We start from the raw sequence: 15,902 nt of genomic DNA, 5'->3' as shown, positions 1-15,902 counted from the left end.
TGTTAGAATTCACTTGAATTCACTTACACTTGCTCATTGTTCAGTCACAAAAAGGGTCCAATTTGTCTCAGGTTTCCAAGCACCTCAATAAAAACCTTGGTTGTGGTTTCTATTAATAACCTATTTTCCCTACAAATACATGCTCCTTTTCTATGGGCTTTAAACATATTTAATAGCTTGTATTCTTAGAATTAAAAAAGACATTCAGATTGACAAATGAGAGTGCACACCACATTCCAGAAGCCACTGTGAAACTCCTGATTTGAGGTTTAGAGCTTGTGCATGTCATATAATTCATAGTGTAATTTTCAAACCTTCAAATAAAATGCTCATAAAATGGACTCCCCAGGTGTGTCTAATATGCTAAGGTTGAAAACCACTAATCTCAATAGTGAAAATTTAAGACAGTCATAGAGAGACATAAAGAGTATATATAAAAGGAGAGCAAAGCACTGAAAGACTACAGCTTAGAAAACTCTGTGTGTGTGCATCTCTTCCAATAAGAATGTATGAATTGAAAGCCTAACAATAAGTATTCTCCTATAACCTCACTGGTGCGCTTATTTCTTTTCACATTTTGGCATAAAACTGTAGCCAATTTCCAAATTTTACTTATAGGTGCCCTTTTAAACTCTCATTTGCTCTTTACTAATTGAATGCAGGTGGCTTAGGAAATAGTTTCCCCCAAATACCAATTTCACTTACATTATCATGCTTAAAAAAACACAACATCTTCAATTCCCGGAAGACCCTTTTGCAAGAGACCAGATTCTGGAAGACGTTGGGCATCTTTTTGAGTGCTACTCTCTTTCCATCTCTTGGATCTGTTACTGACCTAAAGAAGCAGTATTTGGGGAAGGGGGAAAAAAAAAACAGAGAAATCAGTTCCACACCTTGTTTTCCAATGTTTCAGATCATGACAATATCTTTATCTTAAAACACTCAACATTAAGTCCACTTAATAAAGCTTAAGGTGTCAGTGAGAAAGATAAAAAAATACATACTAACAATTAAAGAGAATGTTTGGTCACCCACGTCATCTGCCATGCTTTAAAAAAAAAATTCCCTCTCTAAATTTATATAAACAATTACTCTTTCTGAGAAGTCACTTTATACATCTGAGGTAGGAGAGGTATTAGTGGTAAAGCCATTTTAAAGACAGGAAAAAACAAACATACAGAAGCCGCATAGATAATATTAATTTGATAAAAGTCAAATAAGTTTTGTGCTTTATTTTCAGAACTACATTGAGAGGGAAGACATGTTCAAACACAATTTAAATATTTTGATTTCTTATGTATATGAACATCTTTTAGTACTACAGATTTCAATATAAGCAGCAGTTGAACAATTTCCCCTCCTTAGAAGTCTGGGTGCCAGCTTAGGGATCCCTCTAGCTCCCAAGTAATGATAACTTCATCCCTTTTATTTCCCAGCTCTTAGTGTGGTAGTTGCTTCTTGTAGTTACTATCTCTTTAACAACTGTGTCCCCCACCACCCGCCCCTTTTAGCCTTCTAACGCCTATATAACCAATTTCCTGTATTATATTTCCCTATGTTTGAAAAAGGAGTGTGGTTTCTGTTTTTTTGACTGAACCCAGTTGATACATATTAACCAAATAGTTAAAAGAATATCAGGCCGGGCTCAGTGGCTCACGCCTGTAATCCCTGTACTTTGGGAGGCCAAGGTGGGTGGATCGCCTGAGGTCAGGAGTTTGAGACCAGCCTGGCCAACATGGCGAAACTCAGTCTCTACCAAAAATACTAAAATTAGCTGGGTGTGGTGGCGGGTGCCTATAATCCCAGCTACTTGGGAGGCTGAGGCACAAGAATCGTTTGAACCTGGAGGCGGAGGTTGCAGTGAGCCAAAATTTCTTGACTGCACTCTAGCCTGGGCGACAGAACGAGACTCTGTCTCAAAAAAAAGAAAGAAAAAATAAATACCAATAAATTGAGTATACGTGGCCAATTGGTCATTTGGCAAATTGACTTTCCATAAATTAACTAACCTAGAGCTTTTTTTTTTTCCTTCTACCTATCATACTAAGATTGGTTGTTCTGGTAGAATTTATTTCCGTCCAATTTATTTGGCTAGATTCCTGCCTAACATTTTCAGCTATTATTCGTTCAGCCCCTGTTCTGATCATCCAATGCTCTGAGTATTTATTCCTCCTAAATTTGTGTCATTTTAAAATTTGAGGCTGGGCTCAGTGGCTCATGCCTGTGTCCCCAGCACTCTGGGAGGCTGAGGCAGGAGGACTGCCTGAGATCAGGAGTTTGAGATCAGCCTGGGCAATACAGCAAGACTGTGTCTGTATTTTAAAAAAACGAAAAAAAAAATTGATTCATGTGGCATTAATGTCTTTTTCTAAGTTATTAATTAAAGTTTAGAATAGGACTGAGAATAGATCTCTGCAACAGATAGAAGACTAGAAATCATCAACAAGACTGACATTCAATCATTAATCTTGGGTATGGATATTCAGTTACTCATTCAATGAATTACAATCACTCAGGAAATCAGACACTCATCAAATTGCTTTCCTGAAAATAAAAATTCCTATTATCTACGTATCTGTCTAAAAACCATATCAAACTTCTTTATGGATTCATTTTAGTGATCACTACTTCCTTTTCTAAGTGCTCGTGAAACTCTGAAATTATGTATTCTAGTATCTTTTTTTCCTTAACATAGTGCTATCTCTATTGAGTATTCTAGTATTTTTTAAGAACACGATGGCTTCACTTTCTTCCATTGGCCAAAATTTTGATAAAACAAGTATTATCTATTATTTTTTAGAGACAGGGTCTCACCGTCACCCAGGCTGGAGTGCAGTGGCACAATTATAGATTACTGCAGCCTGGAACTCTTGGGCTCAAGTAGTCTTCCTGCCTCAGCCCTCTGAGTAGCTGGGACTACAGGCAATTGTGAGTTTTCAATAGCTTCATATGTAACTCAAGTAGGCCAGGAGACCTAACATTCATGACTGTTGCTTAAAAAATACCAACCCAGGCAGGGTGCAGTGGCTCACACCTGTTAATCCCAGCACTTTGGGAGGCTGAGGCTGACACATGAGTATCACTTGGGGCCAGGAGTTCTAGACCAGCCTAGGCAACACAGTGAGATCCTGTATCTCACATACACACACACACATACACACACACACACACCCCCCCAGCCAAATCTGCAATACTGATTAAAATCCACATAAACTAGAAAATAGGAGGGGACACTGATATATTGCTATATTCAAACTATTAGTCGTACTTTTTTTCTGTTTAAATATACTACTCCAGTATCTAGCTACTAGAAGAGAAAAATATCAATGAAATACGAAAAAGGGAAAACTTCAGATAACACATTGTATTCAACTGTCATGTCTCTTTGGTCTTCTCTAATCTAGAAGTTATTTGGCATGTCTTTCACGACTGCCATTTTTGAAATATATAGACCAGGCCAGTTACCTTGAAGACTAGCCCTTAATTTGGGTTTGGTATTTTCTCATAACTAGATTCAGATTACCCATTTTTGACAGAAACAACAAAGAACTGATGCCTTCTCAGTGCATCATCTCAGGAGGCATATAATGTCAATATGTCTCATTACTGCTGATAACTTTAATCACTTGAATGAGGTGTCTGCCAGGTTTCTCCACTATAAGGTTACAATTTTTTTTCCCTTTGTAACTGTGTAAATATCCTATTCCTCACTGAACTTTGATCCATTAACTTTAGTATCCATTCACAATTTTTGTCGGAATCAATTATTACGATGTTTGCCAAATGACAATAATTTTAGTATCTTTAACAGTTAGCCAGGCACAATAAATATTAGTTTTAAAACATGAGGTAAACTGATTTAACACAATGCCCTTTCCAAAGGCCTCATACAATACTTCTTCCTAACTTCTGACTACTACTTACTGGTCACCCTATTATGGTTAGAAAAGCCACTAAAGGAGATAAACCCACTCCTGAAAATACTTGACGCAGGCTCAAGGTGAGTACTGTGTCTTGTAATATTTTAAAGTAAAATTCACAAAGCAGTATTTTATTATTCATGCAAAAGCCAGTCATGCCTGTAGCTGGCAACAATATAACTCTAATGAATGTGAATGGCAGTGCAGTAATTTCATGCCATGTTGAGTTTGTTCTCTCTTAACTTGAGGTAGCAGATGCTTTGGTTCAGCACAAATAGTACCACAGAACACAGATAAGTGTAGAGGCATGTTATACAGGAATTCTTTTATTTTCCTTGTTACTCAAAGGCTTGAGGCGCTTAGTTTCTCTGCTGCTGCAATACCCTGGTTATTCTAACGGCACTTGCTAATGAAGTTCCAGCTGTAGAGATAATGAACAACACTTAGGACAAGTTTCTTCATTTCAGAAAAAAAAGGAGCCATCCTTATACCTACAATTCTGGGGCAGTTACTTTCTCTGCTAAACACTGGATGCCTTAAATAAGACAGTGCATCTGTCATTTCATCTGATTCCCTTCTTAAACAGTCAAGTTTTACTAACAGGAGTTTACTTTCTAAGTCTTAAATTAATACTTCAAACAGCATGTTTAAGAGTCATGAGAAAGAATCCTTCCTTACACTTGTCCAGAGTTTATCAATACTTCTTTGTCCTCACAAATTCAACTGTTTTTTAAAAAGCCAGAAGAATCCACAAGTCATTTTTCAGAGAGATATGGAATTGATCAAAAGAGTACAATAACAAAACAGGAAGCATTTTAGATCTGTTGTGGTCATTTTGTTGAGTTTTCTTAATCCCAGAAAACTGAACACTGCCACAAATCTGCTTAAATTACTGACAAGCAGAAAAGTTGTAATGAAACAAAAGTGAAACTTATTACTGGGAATACTTTCTCAGCCACTAAAATGTCACTTAAAACATCTTTAAACTAGACAGCAAGAATCTCCAAGAAATTGTTTCTTTTTCATTTTTATGTGAAGAATCCCCCAGGTTTTAGCAGTTTTAAAGTTCATGTTTCTGATACATATTTTTAGCTATTCAAAGCAAATACATAATATAATTTAAAAAGTGCTTCAACTTGGTTTAAGAAAATCAGGTTCTTCTAATTCTATTCACATAAAGTTGTAATCAGCAATCCTCCATTTCTTGCTACACATACTACAATATGTCAACTACACTGATACAGTACATATCTCAGTAATAGAACCTTCTAACTAAACTCTAAATATTTAGATTATTGCCTTCACATTTATTTTGAAATTCATTTCCTTATTTTTACTTGTATTTAGATTAAGTCTGTTTCAGAAAACAATAGCAAACTGGGGCAAAATTTTTGACAACAAACAAGTCTAGGAAAGGTATCCTATTTGTACCTTGGTCCTTGTTTTATGTTCAAGGATACATAAGAAATTTATGTAATAAGTTATGGAATAACAAATTTATTTTTATTTCTCACTGGTCTTTCTAATTGCAATTTTAACAGGCTATAATTTGTGTGCACTCCACCACATTTATAGAGTTGTACACAATTTAGAAGAAATCTTTCTAGGCTTTTCCCCCATCCAAAACACATAAATAAAAAATGGATTCTCATCTTCTATATTTAATGTATCCTATTAGCCGAGTTCTTTTCTCATTTGTTTGTTTATCCAAGTTTGGTAATTGTTGGGTTAGCTGTATGCATTAAGAAAGAGATCCTTTTCCAATTTATTAGGATATATAAAATGATTCCCAAATTTGCTAATTTGTATTACAAAGAAAAAAGGCTTTATACAACAGATAAACCAAGGCTGAGAAACAGTTCATTCTTTTCTTCATATCCTCCTAATATTGAATAATATTAGGAGCAGCAAAATATCTATATTTGACTCAAAGAGTTAAATAAGAACTTAAACATCCTCTAACTCTGTGTTTAATGAACTAAAAATAGCAAAGATCTCAGCAGATAAGACAGCACTGGGCCATTCTGATCTGTAGTGAGACACCTGAGGGTGCTGATAATGGAGGAATGTAAGGAACAGGTAAGCCATCCAGTATCAAGCTGTCATATTTATTTTCAAGTACTTAGTACTAGTGAGTGAAACCTAACTCTTAAGACCCTTTCAGTCCCCACCAATAATACTGGATAAGTTAAAATGTAACTAAATCATTTTATGATAATTCTTGTGGTCTTGGGAATATTTAATTGTTTTTTAGATCATGAATTAATTAGTTCCATCCATACTGTAGATGTTGGGGAGATACAGAGACTTCCTCCTCAGTCACTGTTCAATATGTCTATGAGGAGTATTGAACTGCCTGCAGGAAAACTGCCATGCCAGATTTTCTCATGTTAGGGGGTGAACATGATACAGCCCAGTCTGCCAAGTCTAGGTAGTTTTCATGGCCCACTAGTCACAGTCCTTGCTTAGAAACAGACCTACGAATATTGCATGGGGAGGAAAACCAGTTGAAACAATGAAGGAAAGGTTTCTAGGCAAAGCCACAAATGAAAATAATTCACAACTACATCTCCCTCTTGCATTTTAACAACTTTGTCTAGGCAAGAAGAGGTTACAAAGGGCAAGTAAAACTAAAAATATGTCACACAAAAATGCACTTACTTTTAATCTCACTGATGACTTCCTGAAAGATATGTGTTCAGTAATAGGAACATTGAGGACTAGAAAAAAATTTATATTTAACAAATGGCAATTTTTGTTGCACATTAGGTTTATGTAAGGATAGAAAACATTTGAAAGAAAAAGACAGTTTTATTCACATGGTAGGTTTGTGACAGTGTAGCTTTGCAGATGTCAAAAATCTTAATGAATTTAGAAATAAAGCTCACATCAGAAAACTTTGTTCTGAATTGTCATAGAGCATACTTTAATATTTTAATGGCTAATATTTTAATAATTACTTAATACCAAATGTGAACAATATGCCTGAAGCTAAAAGCAAATTGAACATATCAACAGTAAAAAACATTTTTGAAATAAAAGAGGCCCTTCGCCTGGTTGCACTCCTGAAAGCAAGATGGGTCACCAGCAGCTCTACTGGAGCCACCCATGAAAATTCGGCCGGGGTTCTCACACTTGTTGCATCTGCTCAAACCAGCATGCTCTGATCCTGAAACACGGCCTCAATAGGTGCTGCCAGTGTTTCCATCAGTACGTGAAGGATATAGGTTTCATTAAGTTGGACTAAATGATCTTTGTTGAATGAATTATCCAAGGCATCCACTCAATGAAAGAAACCATGTTAGCGCTGTATACATAAAATAAAAAATTTTAAAAATATAAATGAGGAAATGTGAATATGGCTTAGAATTAGTTATAAATAATATGTCCGTATTTTCTAGAGATGCATACTTATAAGTATAAATAGGTGAAATGACATGAGATCTAGGATTTGTTTTAAAATACTTCAGCAACAATAAAAAAAATAGTCGAAACAAATGAAGCAGATCTTATTAAATACTGAATCTAGGTGGTGGGTATAATGGGGTCTAATTATACAAACGGAAAATAATGTAAGTTTGAAATTTTCAAAATAAAAATAATAAAATGAAATTTATAAAAAACACTATTTATAATATTAAAAATATGTAATATCTGGGATTAAAGCTAACAGATGCTATACAAGACTTCTATACAAGATGTTTAAAAAATATTACAGAGCAAAATTAAAGAATAAAAGGAAAGATGTATCATATTCATGGACTCAACATTGTAAAATTTTCAGTTCCCCCCAAATTGATGGGGGGATAGATGAAGTAGTTTTAAAGTTTTTCTATAAATTCAAGAGTTCTAAGGACAGCTAAAACACTTCAAGAAGGATAGGTCGGTTTTGAAAAAATTGCTTTACTAGGTATGAAGACATAGTAAAGCTACAGTAATTTACATAGTGTAATTTTGGTACAAAGATAGATGAAATAGAAATATAATCTAAAAAGAGACTATCGCCTATATGAACACTTGACTTACCAAAAAGTTTGCTCTGCAGAGCAGTGGAGACAGGAAGGTTGTGTCAGTTATTAAGCTAGTCTTTCTCAGCTTCAAACCCATCCACCTAAACACTGCTCTATAATGCTGTGGAGCTAAACTCTACAAACCACATTTTGGTTTTGCCAACTGGCTCCATGTTAGGCTCTGCCAACAGAAGGTTGTAGAGGGAGACTGCAAGGCTGGAGGAGGAAGAAGGGACTTGCTCCTCCTATGGGCTTCCTGTCTGTTTCTTGTTTCTGTGACACCCAAGCAATACTTCTTCACTCCCAGCAATAGTACCTTCTTATAGCAGTAGCTGAATTCAGTTTATAGTTCTGCCAAAACTTGCAGAACTAGCCTCACCACATCTTTCATGCCAGATACCAGCATCAGTGAGCCAGTATCCTCTCCTCAGACATCATGGGGTTCTAAATTTAATAATTCCAACCTCTTCCCTTTATTCTTCCTGTTGTGGGGTGGAAACCGCTACTTTTGTGATATCTTACGTGTTTTCTTCTTGCATTTTTAGTTATCTACTTGACAACTTTATACCTAATTAACATTTTTTCCCATATTAAACTCTGTTTAAATAACTGGTGTGGTTTCTTTCTCCTGATTGAACCCTGTCAGATATAGTATCTTTTCAATCTATGTTATTGGAACCATGAAATATCCACATGGAAAAATAAGATGAACCTCCAAACCTACTTCACACTATACACAAAAATGAATTCCAGGTAGGATGTAGATATAAATGTGAAAATCAAAATCACATCGCTTTTAGAAGATAACATATAGAAGAATATGATATTAAGGCAGGGAAGGATTTCATCAGTTGAACACAAAAAGCACTAATCACACTGGAAAATATTGATATATTTGACTACTTTAAAATCAAGAACGTCTTTTCATAACTTCATTGTTAAGAGAGTAAAAATGCATGTCACATAGGAGAAGATGCCCGCAACACTTATAAGGAACAAAGGGCTCTTATCCAGATGTATACAGAATCCTACAAATCAATTTTTTTAAAGTCTAACAATAGCAAATGTTTTGTTAAGATGAAGAGCAATGGAAATTCTTATAGTTTAGGAAGGTAAACTGTTATAATCACTTTGGAAAACAAGTTGACATTATCTATTAAGTCAAAAATATATATACACTATGACCTGGCAATTTGACTCCTAGGTATATAACCAAAAGGAATATGCATATCTATACATTAAGACACATGCAAGCATATTCAGAGCAGCAATATTTGTAATACCCTTAAAACTGGAAATAGCTTAAATATCCACAAACAGAATGTTTAATATATAATATACAGTATACAAATTGTAGTATATTCAAACAACGGAATACTCTCCAGCAATTAAAATAAACTACTGCTATATGCAACAACATAGACAATCTTACAAACATAATTTTGAACAAAAGAAATCAGTCACAATAAATATATACTACAAGATACCGTTTCCATAATATTTTTTTAAAAAAGGCAAAGTTAAACTATAATGTTTAGGGATGCACACTTAGGAGACAGAAACTGCTGGGAAAGGAAGTAGTTAGCATAAAAGTTAGGATAGTGATTATCTTGGGAGGGGAGGACAACGATGGTAGAGTGTCAGAGGCATTTGAACTAGAGCAACTCCATCTTGAGTAAGGGGTGGGTAAAATGAGGCTGAGACCTACTGGGCTGCATTACCAGGAAGTTAAGGCATTCTGAGTCACAGGATGAGATAGGAAGTCAGCACAAGATACAGGTCATAAAGACCTTGCTGGTAAAACAAGTTGCAGTAAAGCAGTCAGCTAAAATCCACCAAAACCAAGATGGTGATGAGTGACCTCTGGAATTATAATATATTAGCATGCTAAAAGACACTCCCACTAGCGCCATGACAGTTTACAAATGCCATGGCAACACCAAGAAGTTACCCTATATGGCCTAAAAAGGGGAGGCATAAATAGTCTATCCTTTGTTTAGCATATAATCAAGAAATAATCATAAAAATGGGCAACCAGCAGCCCTCAGGGCTGCTCTGCCTATGGAGTAGCCATTCTTTTTATTCCTTTACTTAAGTAAACTTGCTTTCACTTTATGGACTTGCCCCGAATTTTTTCTTGCGTGAGATCCAAGAATCCTCTCTTGGGGTATGGATCCAGAAGGCACAGGGGACTTCTGGGTACTGGTGATGTCCTGTATCTCACTTGAATGGTGGTTATAGAAGTCTGCACTTTGTGATACGCCACTGAGTTATACATTTTATTTTGTGTATGTGTGTTACTAAATTAGAAAGGTTTTTTAAAAAGGCAAACTGCCCAGCTTAATTTTCTAGCACAAAAAAAGTATTTTAGCTTAAACCTGTATAATGAGTAACTTTTTAAAAGGATGAGTCTTTCCATTATTTTTCATATAGATATACATCTATACCAGCCCAAAGAACTTTGTCACTTCTTTCCCTGTGCCAAATTCATTCTGTAGAAACGAGCATACTATAATGTCTTTTTTATGTTGTAGTAGAATCCCAAAGGAATCTGCTTGCTTAAAAAAATAAACATTTTCTTCATCATTACACAAGAATACATTATTAGGAAGCATTCCACAGGAAAGTGCTGTCAGCAAATTTAGGACTACAGCCCCACCCCTAATCTAATCACAATCTCCTAACTTCTTCCATTGTGAAGCAAAATGCTGAAGCAGCTACAACATATAGATGTGCTTCAGGTTTTCAATTAGCCTGTTAAAAATAACCAAACCCAAAAATATTACAAAAACAAAACAAAACAGGAGGCAGGACTTCCAGCTGTGGCAAACTGAAGAGGTCAGCAAATCCTTTCCCCTCAAAACAACTATAAAACTAGACAAAAGTGTCAAAAACAGCCATTTTGGGACTCCAGAAAATGGCCAAAGTCAAATGACAAATTTAAGTGTTTTTACAAAAAACTGCTGAAATTTGTGTAAGAATAGTGGGAGTCACAGCTTGGGGTTGCTTCTTACCCCACCCCTGCCACACCCTACCCAAGCACCAGTACATCTAATAGTTCCTGGGCAAGGCTGGCTACAAAACCCAGCAGCTTCATTGTCGCAGGGAGCTAACATGATTTGAAGGACAGGGCAAAAAACCCACACCCAGTAGCGTTGTGGGGTCAAAGCATTAAACCCAAATAGAAAAGAACAGAGAAAGCCTATACTCTGTTATTCAAAGGCTACTGTCCTGGTTGAGAAGAAGGGCAGACTATCAGAAATCCAGAAATTTAACAAGCAGATTCTGGAAATGAGAGAGTCACAGAGGGGGGCTAAACTCCCCACACAGTCCTGGCTAACTGATGGCTGAATATATGTCCAGAGGAGACTGGAGAGAGCCTGAACTCTCCATAGATCTCTTGCTGACTGAGAGGCTTCCTGCATGTGAGGAAAAACTGAGAGGGCTCAGCAGAAAATAAAAGCTGGGCAAATTTGAAAACTACATGCTCTCCCAACACACACACACACATACACACACACACACACACACACACACATACACCCCAAAAGATACAAGCCTTACTAGCTCAAAATGCTTGAGCACCTTTAACCAACAGCCAACCACTCAGCTATGCAGACACAAGCAGGACTCCAAGAAAGCTAGGCTAAAAATTAAAAAAAAAACAAAACTGAACAGAGACCCGAGTTGGCTGCACCTCAGTGGGGAGAGAGATTCTGCACATTAAGTCTGCACGTGTCATTTAAGAATAAGCAATTATATATAATAACAATAATGACAACTGTCAGGGGCGAGGAAAATCAGAACCAGAGCTGTTATGCTGTATTATCTAATACGTCCAGTTTTTAGCAAAAACATTCCACAACATGTAAAGAAACAGGAAAATGTGTCTCATACTCAAGTGAAAAAAACAGTCAATAAAAACTGTTTCTGGACAGGCACAGTGGCTATTGCCTGTAATCCCAGCACTTTGGGAGGCCAAGGTGGGCAGATCTCCTGAGATCAGGAGATTAAGACCAGCCTGGCCAACACGGTGAAACCCCGTCTCTACTAAAAATAAAATAAAAAAAAAAATTAGCCAGGCATGGTGGCATGCATCTGTAATCCCAGTTACTTGGGAGGCTGAAGCAGGAGAATCGCTTGAACCCGGGAGGCAGAGGTTGCAGTGAGCTGAGATTGCGCCACTACACTCCAGCCTGGGCAACAGATCAAAAAAACAAACAAACGAACAAACAGAAACTGTTTCTGAGTGGGTTCAGATGTCCCACTCAGAAAAAGACTCCCAAACTAGCTATCATAAATATGCTCAAAGAATTAAAGGAGACCTGTTTAAGAAATTAAAATACGGTGACAATGACTCAACAGGGAATATCAACACAGAAGTAGAAACTACAAAAACAGAACAAAATCAAATTCTAGATTTGAAAAGTACATATGAGAAACAAGAAAGTTTGAGAAAACGAACAAAACCTCAGACATCTATGCAATAATACTGAGGATACCAACATGCATGCAATGGGAATATCAGGAGGAAAGGAGCAAGAAAGAGGCAGAATAAGTATTTGAAGAAAAGAAATGATGGTTGAAATATTTCCAAATTTGATGAAAAATAATCTACAGATCCAAAAAGTTGTCAAAAAACAAAAACAAAACCCAAGTAGGATAGACACAAAGAAATCCATGCCTAGACACTTCATAGTCAAACATCAATTCAAGTCAAAGAAAAACTCCAAAAATACCAAGCGAAAAATAACACTATGATAAATCACTGACTTCTCATCAGAAATAATGGAAGTCAGAAGGCAGTGGAATGCCATATTTTAGTGGAGAAAGCAAAACTTCTATATCCGACTAAAAAGAGCCTATCCTTCAAAAATAAGTCCAAATGAAAATATTCCAAGATATATATATATATGTAAGCAATAAATAATCTAAAGATGAACTTAAGAAAACAATTTCATTCACAACAGAATCATAAAGAATAAAATACTTAAAGAATAAATTTTAAAAAGAAGTGTAAGACATAGAATGCAAACTACAAAACATTGCTGAGATAAATCAGAGAAGATTTAAATAAAGGAACACTTCATATTCATGGATTAGAAAACTCAATGGTGTTAAGATGACAATTCTCCTCATAGTGACTTATAGATTCAATGTAATCCCAATCAAAATTGGAACCCTTTTACATTACTGGTAAGACTGTACAATGGCACATCTACCTTGGAAAACAGTTTGCCTGCATCTTAAAAAAATAAACATAAACTTACCATGACCCTGCAACTCCACTCTTAGGTGTCTACGCAGGGGAAATGAAAACTTAAGTCCACACAAAGACTTATATGTAAATATTCATAGCAGCATTATTCATAATAGTCAAAAACTGGAAAGTGTTAAATCCATTACCTAGTGAATGCATAAACAAACTATGATATATCTATACAACAGAACAAACTTTTATTTATTACCACATGGATAAACCTCAAAAACATTATGCTAAGTAAAAGAAGCCAAACACAAAAGACTACATAATATATTATATCACTTACAAGAAATTCTTGGGAAAAACAAATGTGTAGAGACAGAACATTTCAGTGGTTGCCTGGGGTTGGGAGTGGGTTACTATTAATGAGCAAGTCTTTGGGGTGATGAAAATATTCTACAATTGGGTGGTAGTGATGGTTGTATAACATCATAAATTAACTAAAAGGCACTGCATTATATACGTATGATGGGTAAATTTTACGGTATATGAATTATGCCTCAATAAAGTTGTTAGGACAAAAATCATCACCATAGAATATTAACTGTTTACAATATTATAGGCACTATTCTGATTTTATTCTGTACAGTTTCCTTCTATCCCCTTTGATATATAGTTTCCCATTCATCCAAATAGGTCACATATTAACCACTTATTTAAACAAACAGGAATCACCTGGAAATCTTAAAATCTTAAAACGTAGATAGATTCCCTGTGTCTGGGGTGGGGAATTGAGATTCTCAGGTAATGTTGCTGCTGGTATTAAGGCTTCTAAAGATATTATATTGGTATTTTGGTTAAATATTAAATCTAGTAATTAATATATAGTAAGCATGTGATTTTAATACATCTGGCCTTCCCACTAGCCAGGGTACAACTTTCCATTTATTCAAACTTGTTTCATACTTGCTATTAAAGTTTTAGTATTCACATATACACAGAACATTATGTTAAAGTATTTTATGTGTGTCACTGTAAACGGGTATATATTTGTTGCTATATTATCTATTGTTAAAATACAGTAACATGCTTTACTTAAAATTTGCAACATTTCTAAATTCAATAATTATGCTGCTTAATTTTTCAGATTTTCAGGATATATAACAATCATTTGAATTCTGATAGTTTAATTTCCTTCTTGCATATATCCGTACCTTGTTTTCTTAACTTTTATATAATAGCTAACATTTGATATGAGGCAGCGCTATTTTACTTTTTAACAGAAGATGCCTTTACTTTTCCTTTTAGGCTAATGTTAAATCTTAGTTACAAATATATATGAAAAACCCTACATTTCTTTTATACTTTTTTGAATTGTCAGGAATGTATGCTAAAAGACAGATTATCCCTCTGTTGCCCAGGCGGGAGCACAGTGACGTGATCTTGGCTACAACCTCTGCTTCCTGGATTCAAGTGATTCTCTTGCCTCCTGAGTAGCTGGAACTATAGGCACATGCCACCAGATCTGGCTAATTTTTGTATTTTTAGTAGAGATGAGGTTTCACCATGTTGGCCAGGCTGGTCTCAAACTCCTGACCTCAAGTGATCCAGCTACCTTGGTCTCCCAAAGTGCTGGGATTACAGGTGTGAGCCACTGCGCCCAGTCTGTTAATTTTTATAAGACATTTTTAGGATATTTTCAAATATTTGGGGCACATCATGATTTTCACTAATTTTCTTTTTTAATGTACTAGGTTATAAACCCTTGAGAGCACAAGGATTCTACCGATATATGTCTCTTTGTATCCTTCCAGTGCCTAGAACAGTATCCCATCCCAGGTCAATGAACATTGTTTTAATTGATTTTATTATTTTTCCTAGTAATGAAATGGATTATATTAATAGTTTGACTTACACTGAACCAATCTTGAATTTCTATACTAAATCTCACTTGGTCATGGTGAATATTATTTTTAATTGTTGGATACCTTTTAATATGTGTTCTATTTACATTATTCTTAGAGTTTTTTCATCTATATTCATCAACAAGCCTGCCTTCAATCTTATGTTCTGACCTTAGTAGGCACCATACCTGTCTGCCTCACAAAATAAACTGGGTAAACTTCAATTTACTTCAGTGTTTAGTAGCTATTTCCTTTTTTTCCCCTTTTCCTTTTTTTTTTTTTTTTTGAGACAGAGTTTCGCTCTTGTTGCCTAGGCTGGAGTGCAAGGGCATGGTCCTGGCTCACTGCAACCTCTGCCTCCCAGGTTCAAGCAATTCTCCTGCCTCAGCCTCCCGAGTAGCTGGGATTACAGGCGCCGCGACCATGCCCAGCTAATTTTTGTATTTTTAGTAGAGACGGGGTTTCACCATGTTGGCCAGGCTGGTCTTGAACTCCTGACCTCAGGTGATCCACCCACCACGGCCTCCTAAAGCGCTGGGATTACAGGCGTGAGCCACTGTGACTGGCTTAGTAGCTATTCCTATGATATACATATTACATACTTAAAAATATTCACCAGTTATTCCATAGGATTCTTGTGCTTCCTATTGCAACTAGTGTATTCAAAATACCCAGTTGTGTAGTGTTTTTAATTTTTGTTATCTAGTTTCTAAAGTTAAAAAATTTTTTAATTATTCATTTCAGTAGTTTTCATCTTAATTTTGTCTATCTTACTCTGTTCTTTTCTTAGGTCCTTTTGGGATTAACCAGTACATTATATATACTCTATTTTTTCTTGTTGAAATTGGCATGTAGAATTGAACAA

At 35.7% G+C, this 15,902-nt stretch overlaps 1 protein-coding gene and 1 pseudogene across 2 annotated transcripts in view; one reads left to right on the top strand and one right to left on the bottom strand.

Moving 5' to 3' along the window:
• Nucleotides 1-15,902, bottom strand: part of NLK (nemo like kinase) — a 152,634-nt gene that overhangs the window by 70,721 nt on the left and 66,011 nt on the right. For both annotated transcript variants that reach the window (XM_005583202.3, XM_005583203.3), the window contains exon 2: nucleotides 706-835. In XM_005583202.3, coding sequence (XP_005583259.1) covers nucleotides 706-835 — 130 coding nt within the window. The remainder of the gene's footprint in view (nucleotides 1-705; nucleotides 836-15,902) is intronic.
• On the top strand, nucleotides 6,997-7,526 carry LOC123569501 (small ribosomal subunit protein uS14-like; annotated as a pseudogene).

Source organism: Macaca fascicularis, chromosome 16 (assembly GCF_037993035.2).
Source record: "Macaca fascicularis isolate 582-1 chromosome 16, T2T-MFA8v1.1".
Classification (NCBI taxonomy): Eukaryota; Metazoa; Chordata; class Mammalia; order Primates; family Cercopithecidae; genus Macaca; species Macaca fascicularis.
This window is presented reverse-complemented; position numbering and strand designations above follow the sequence as displayed.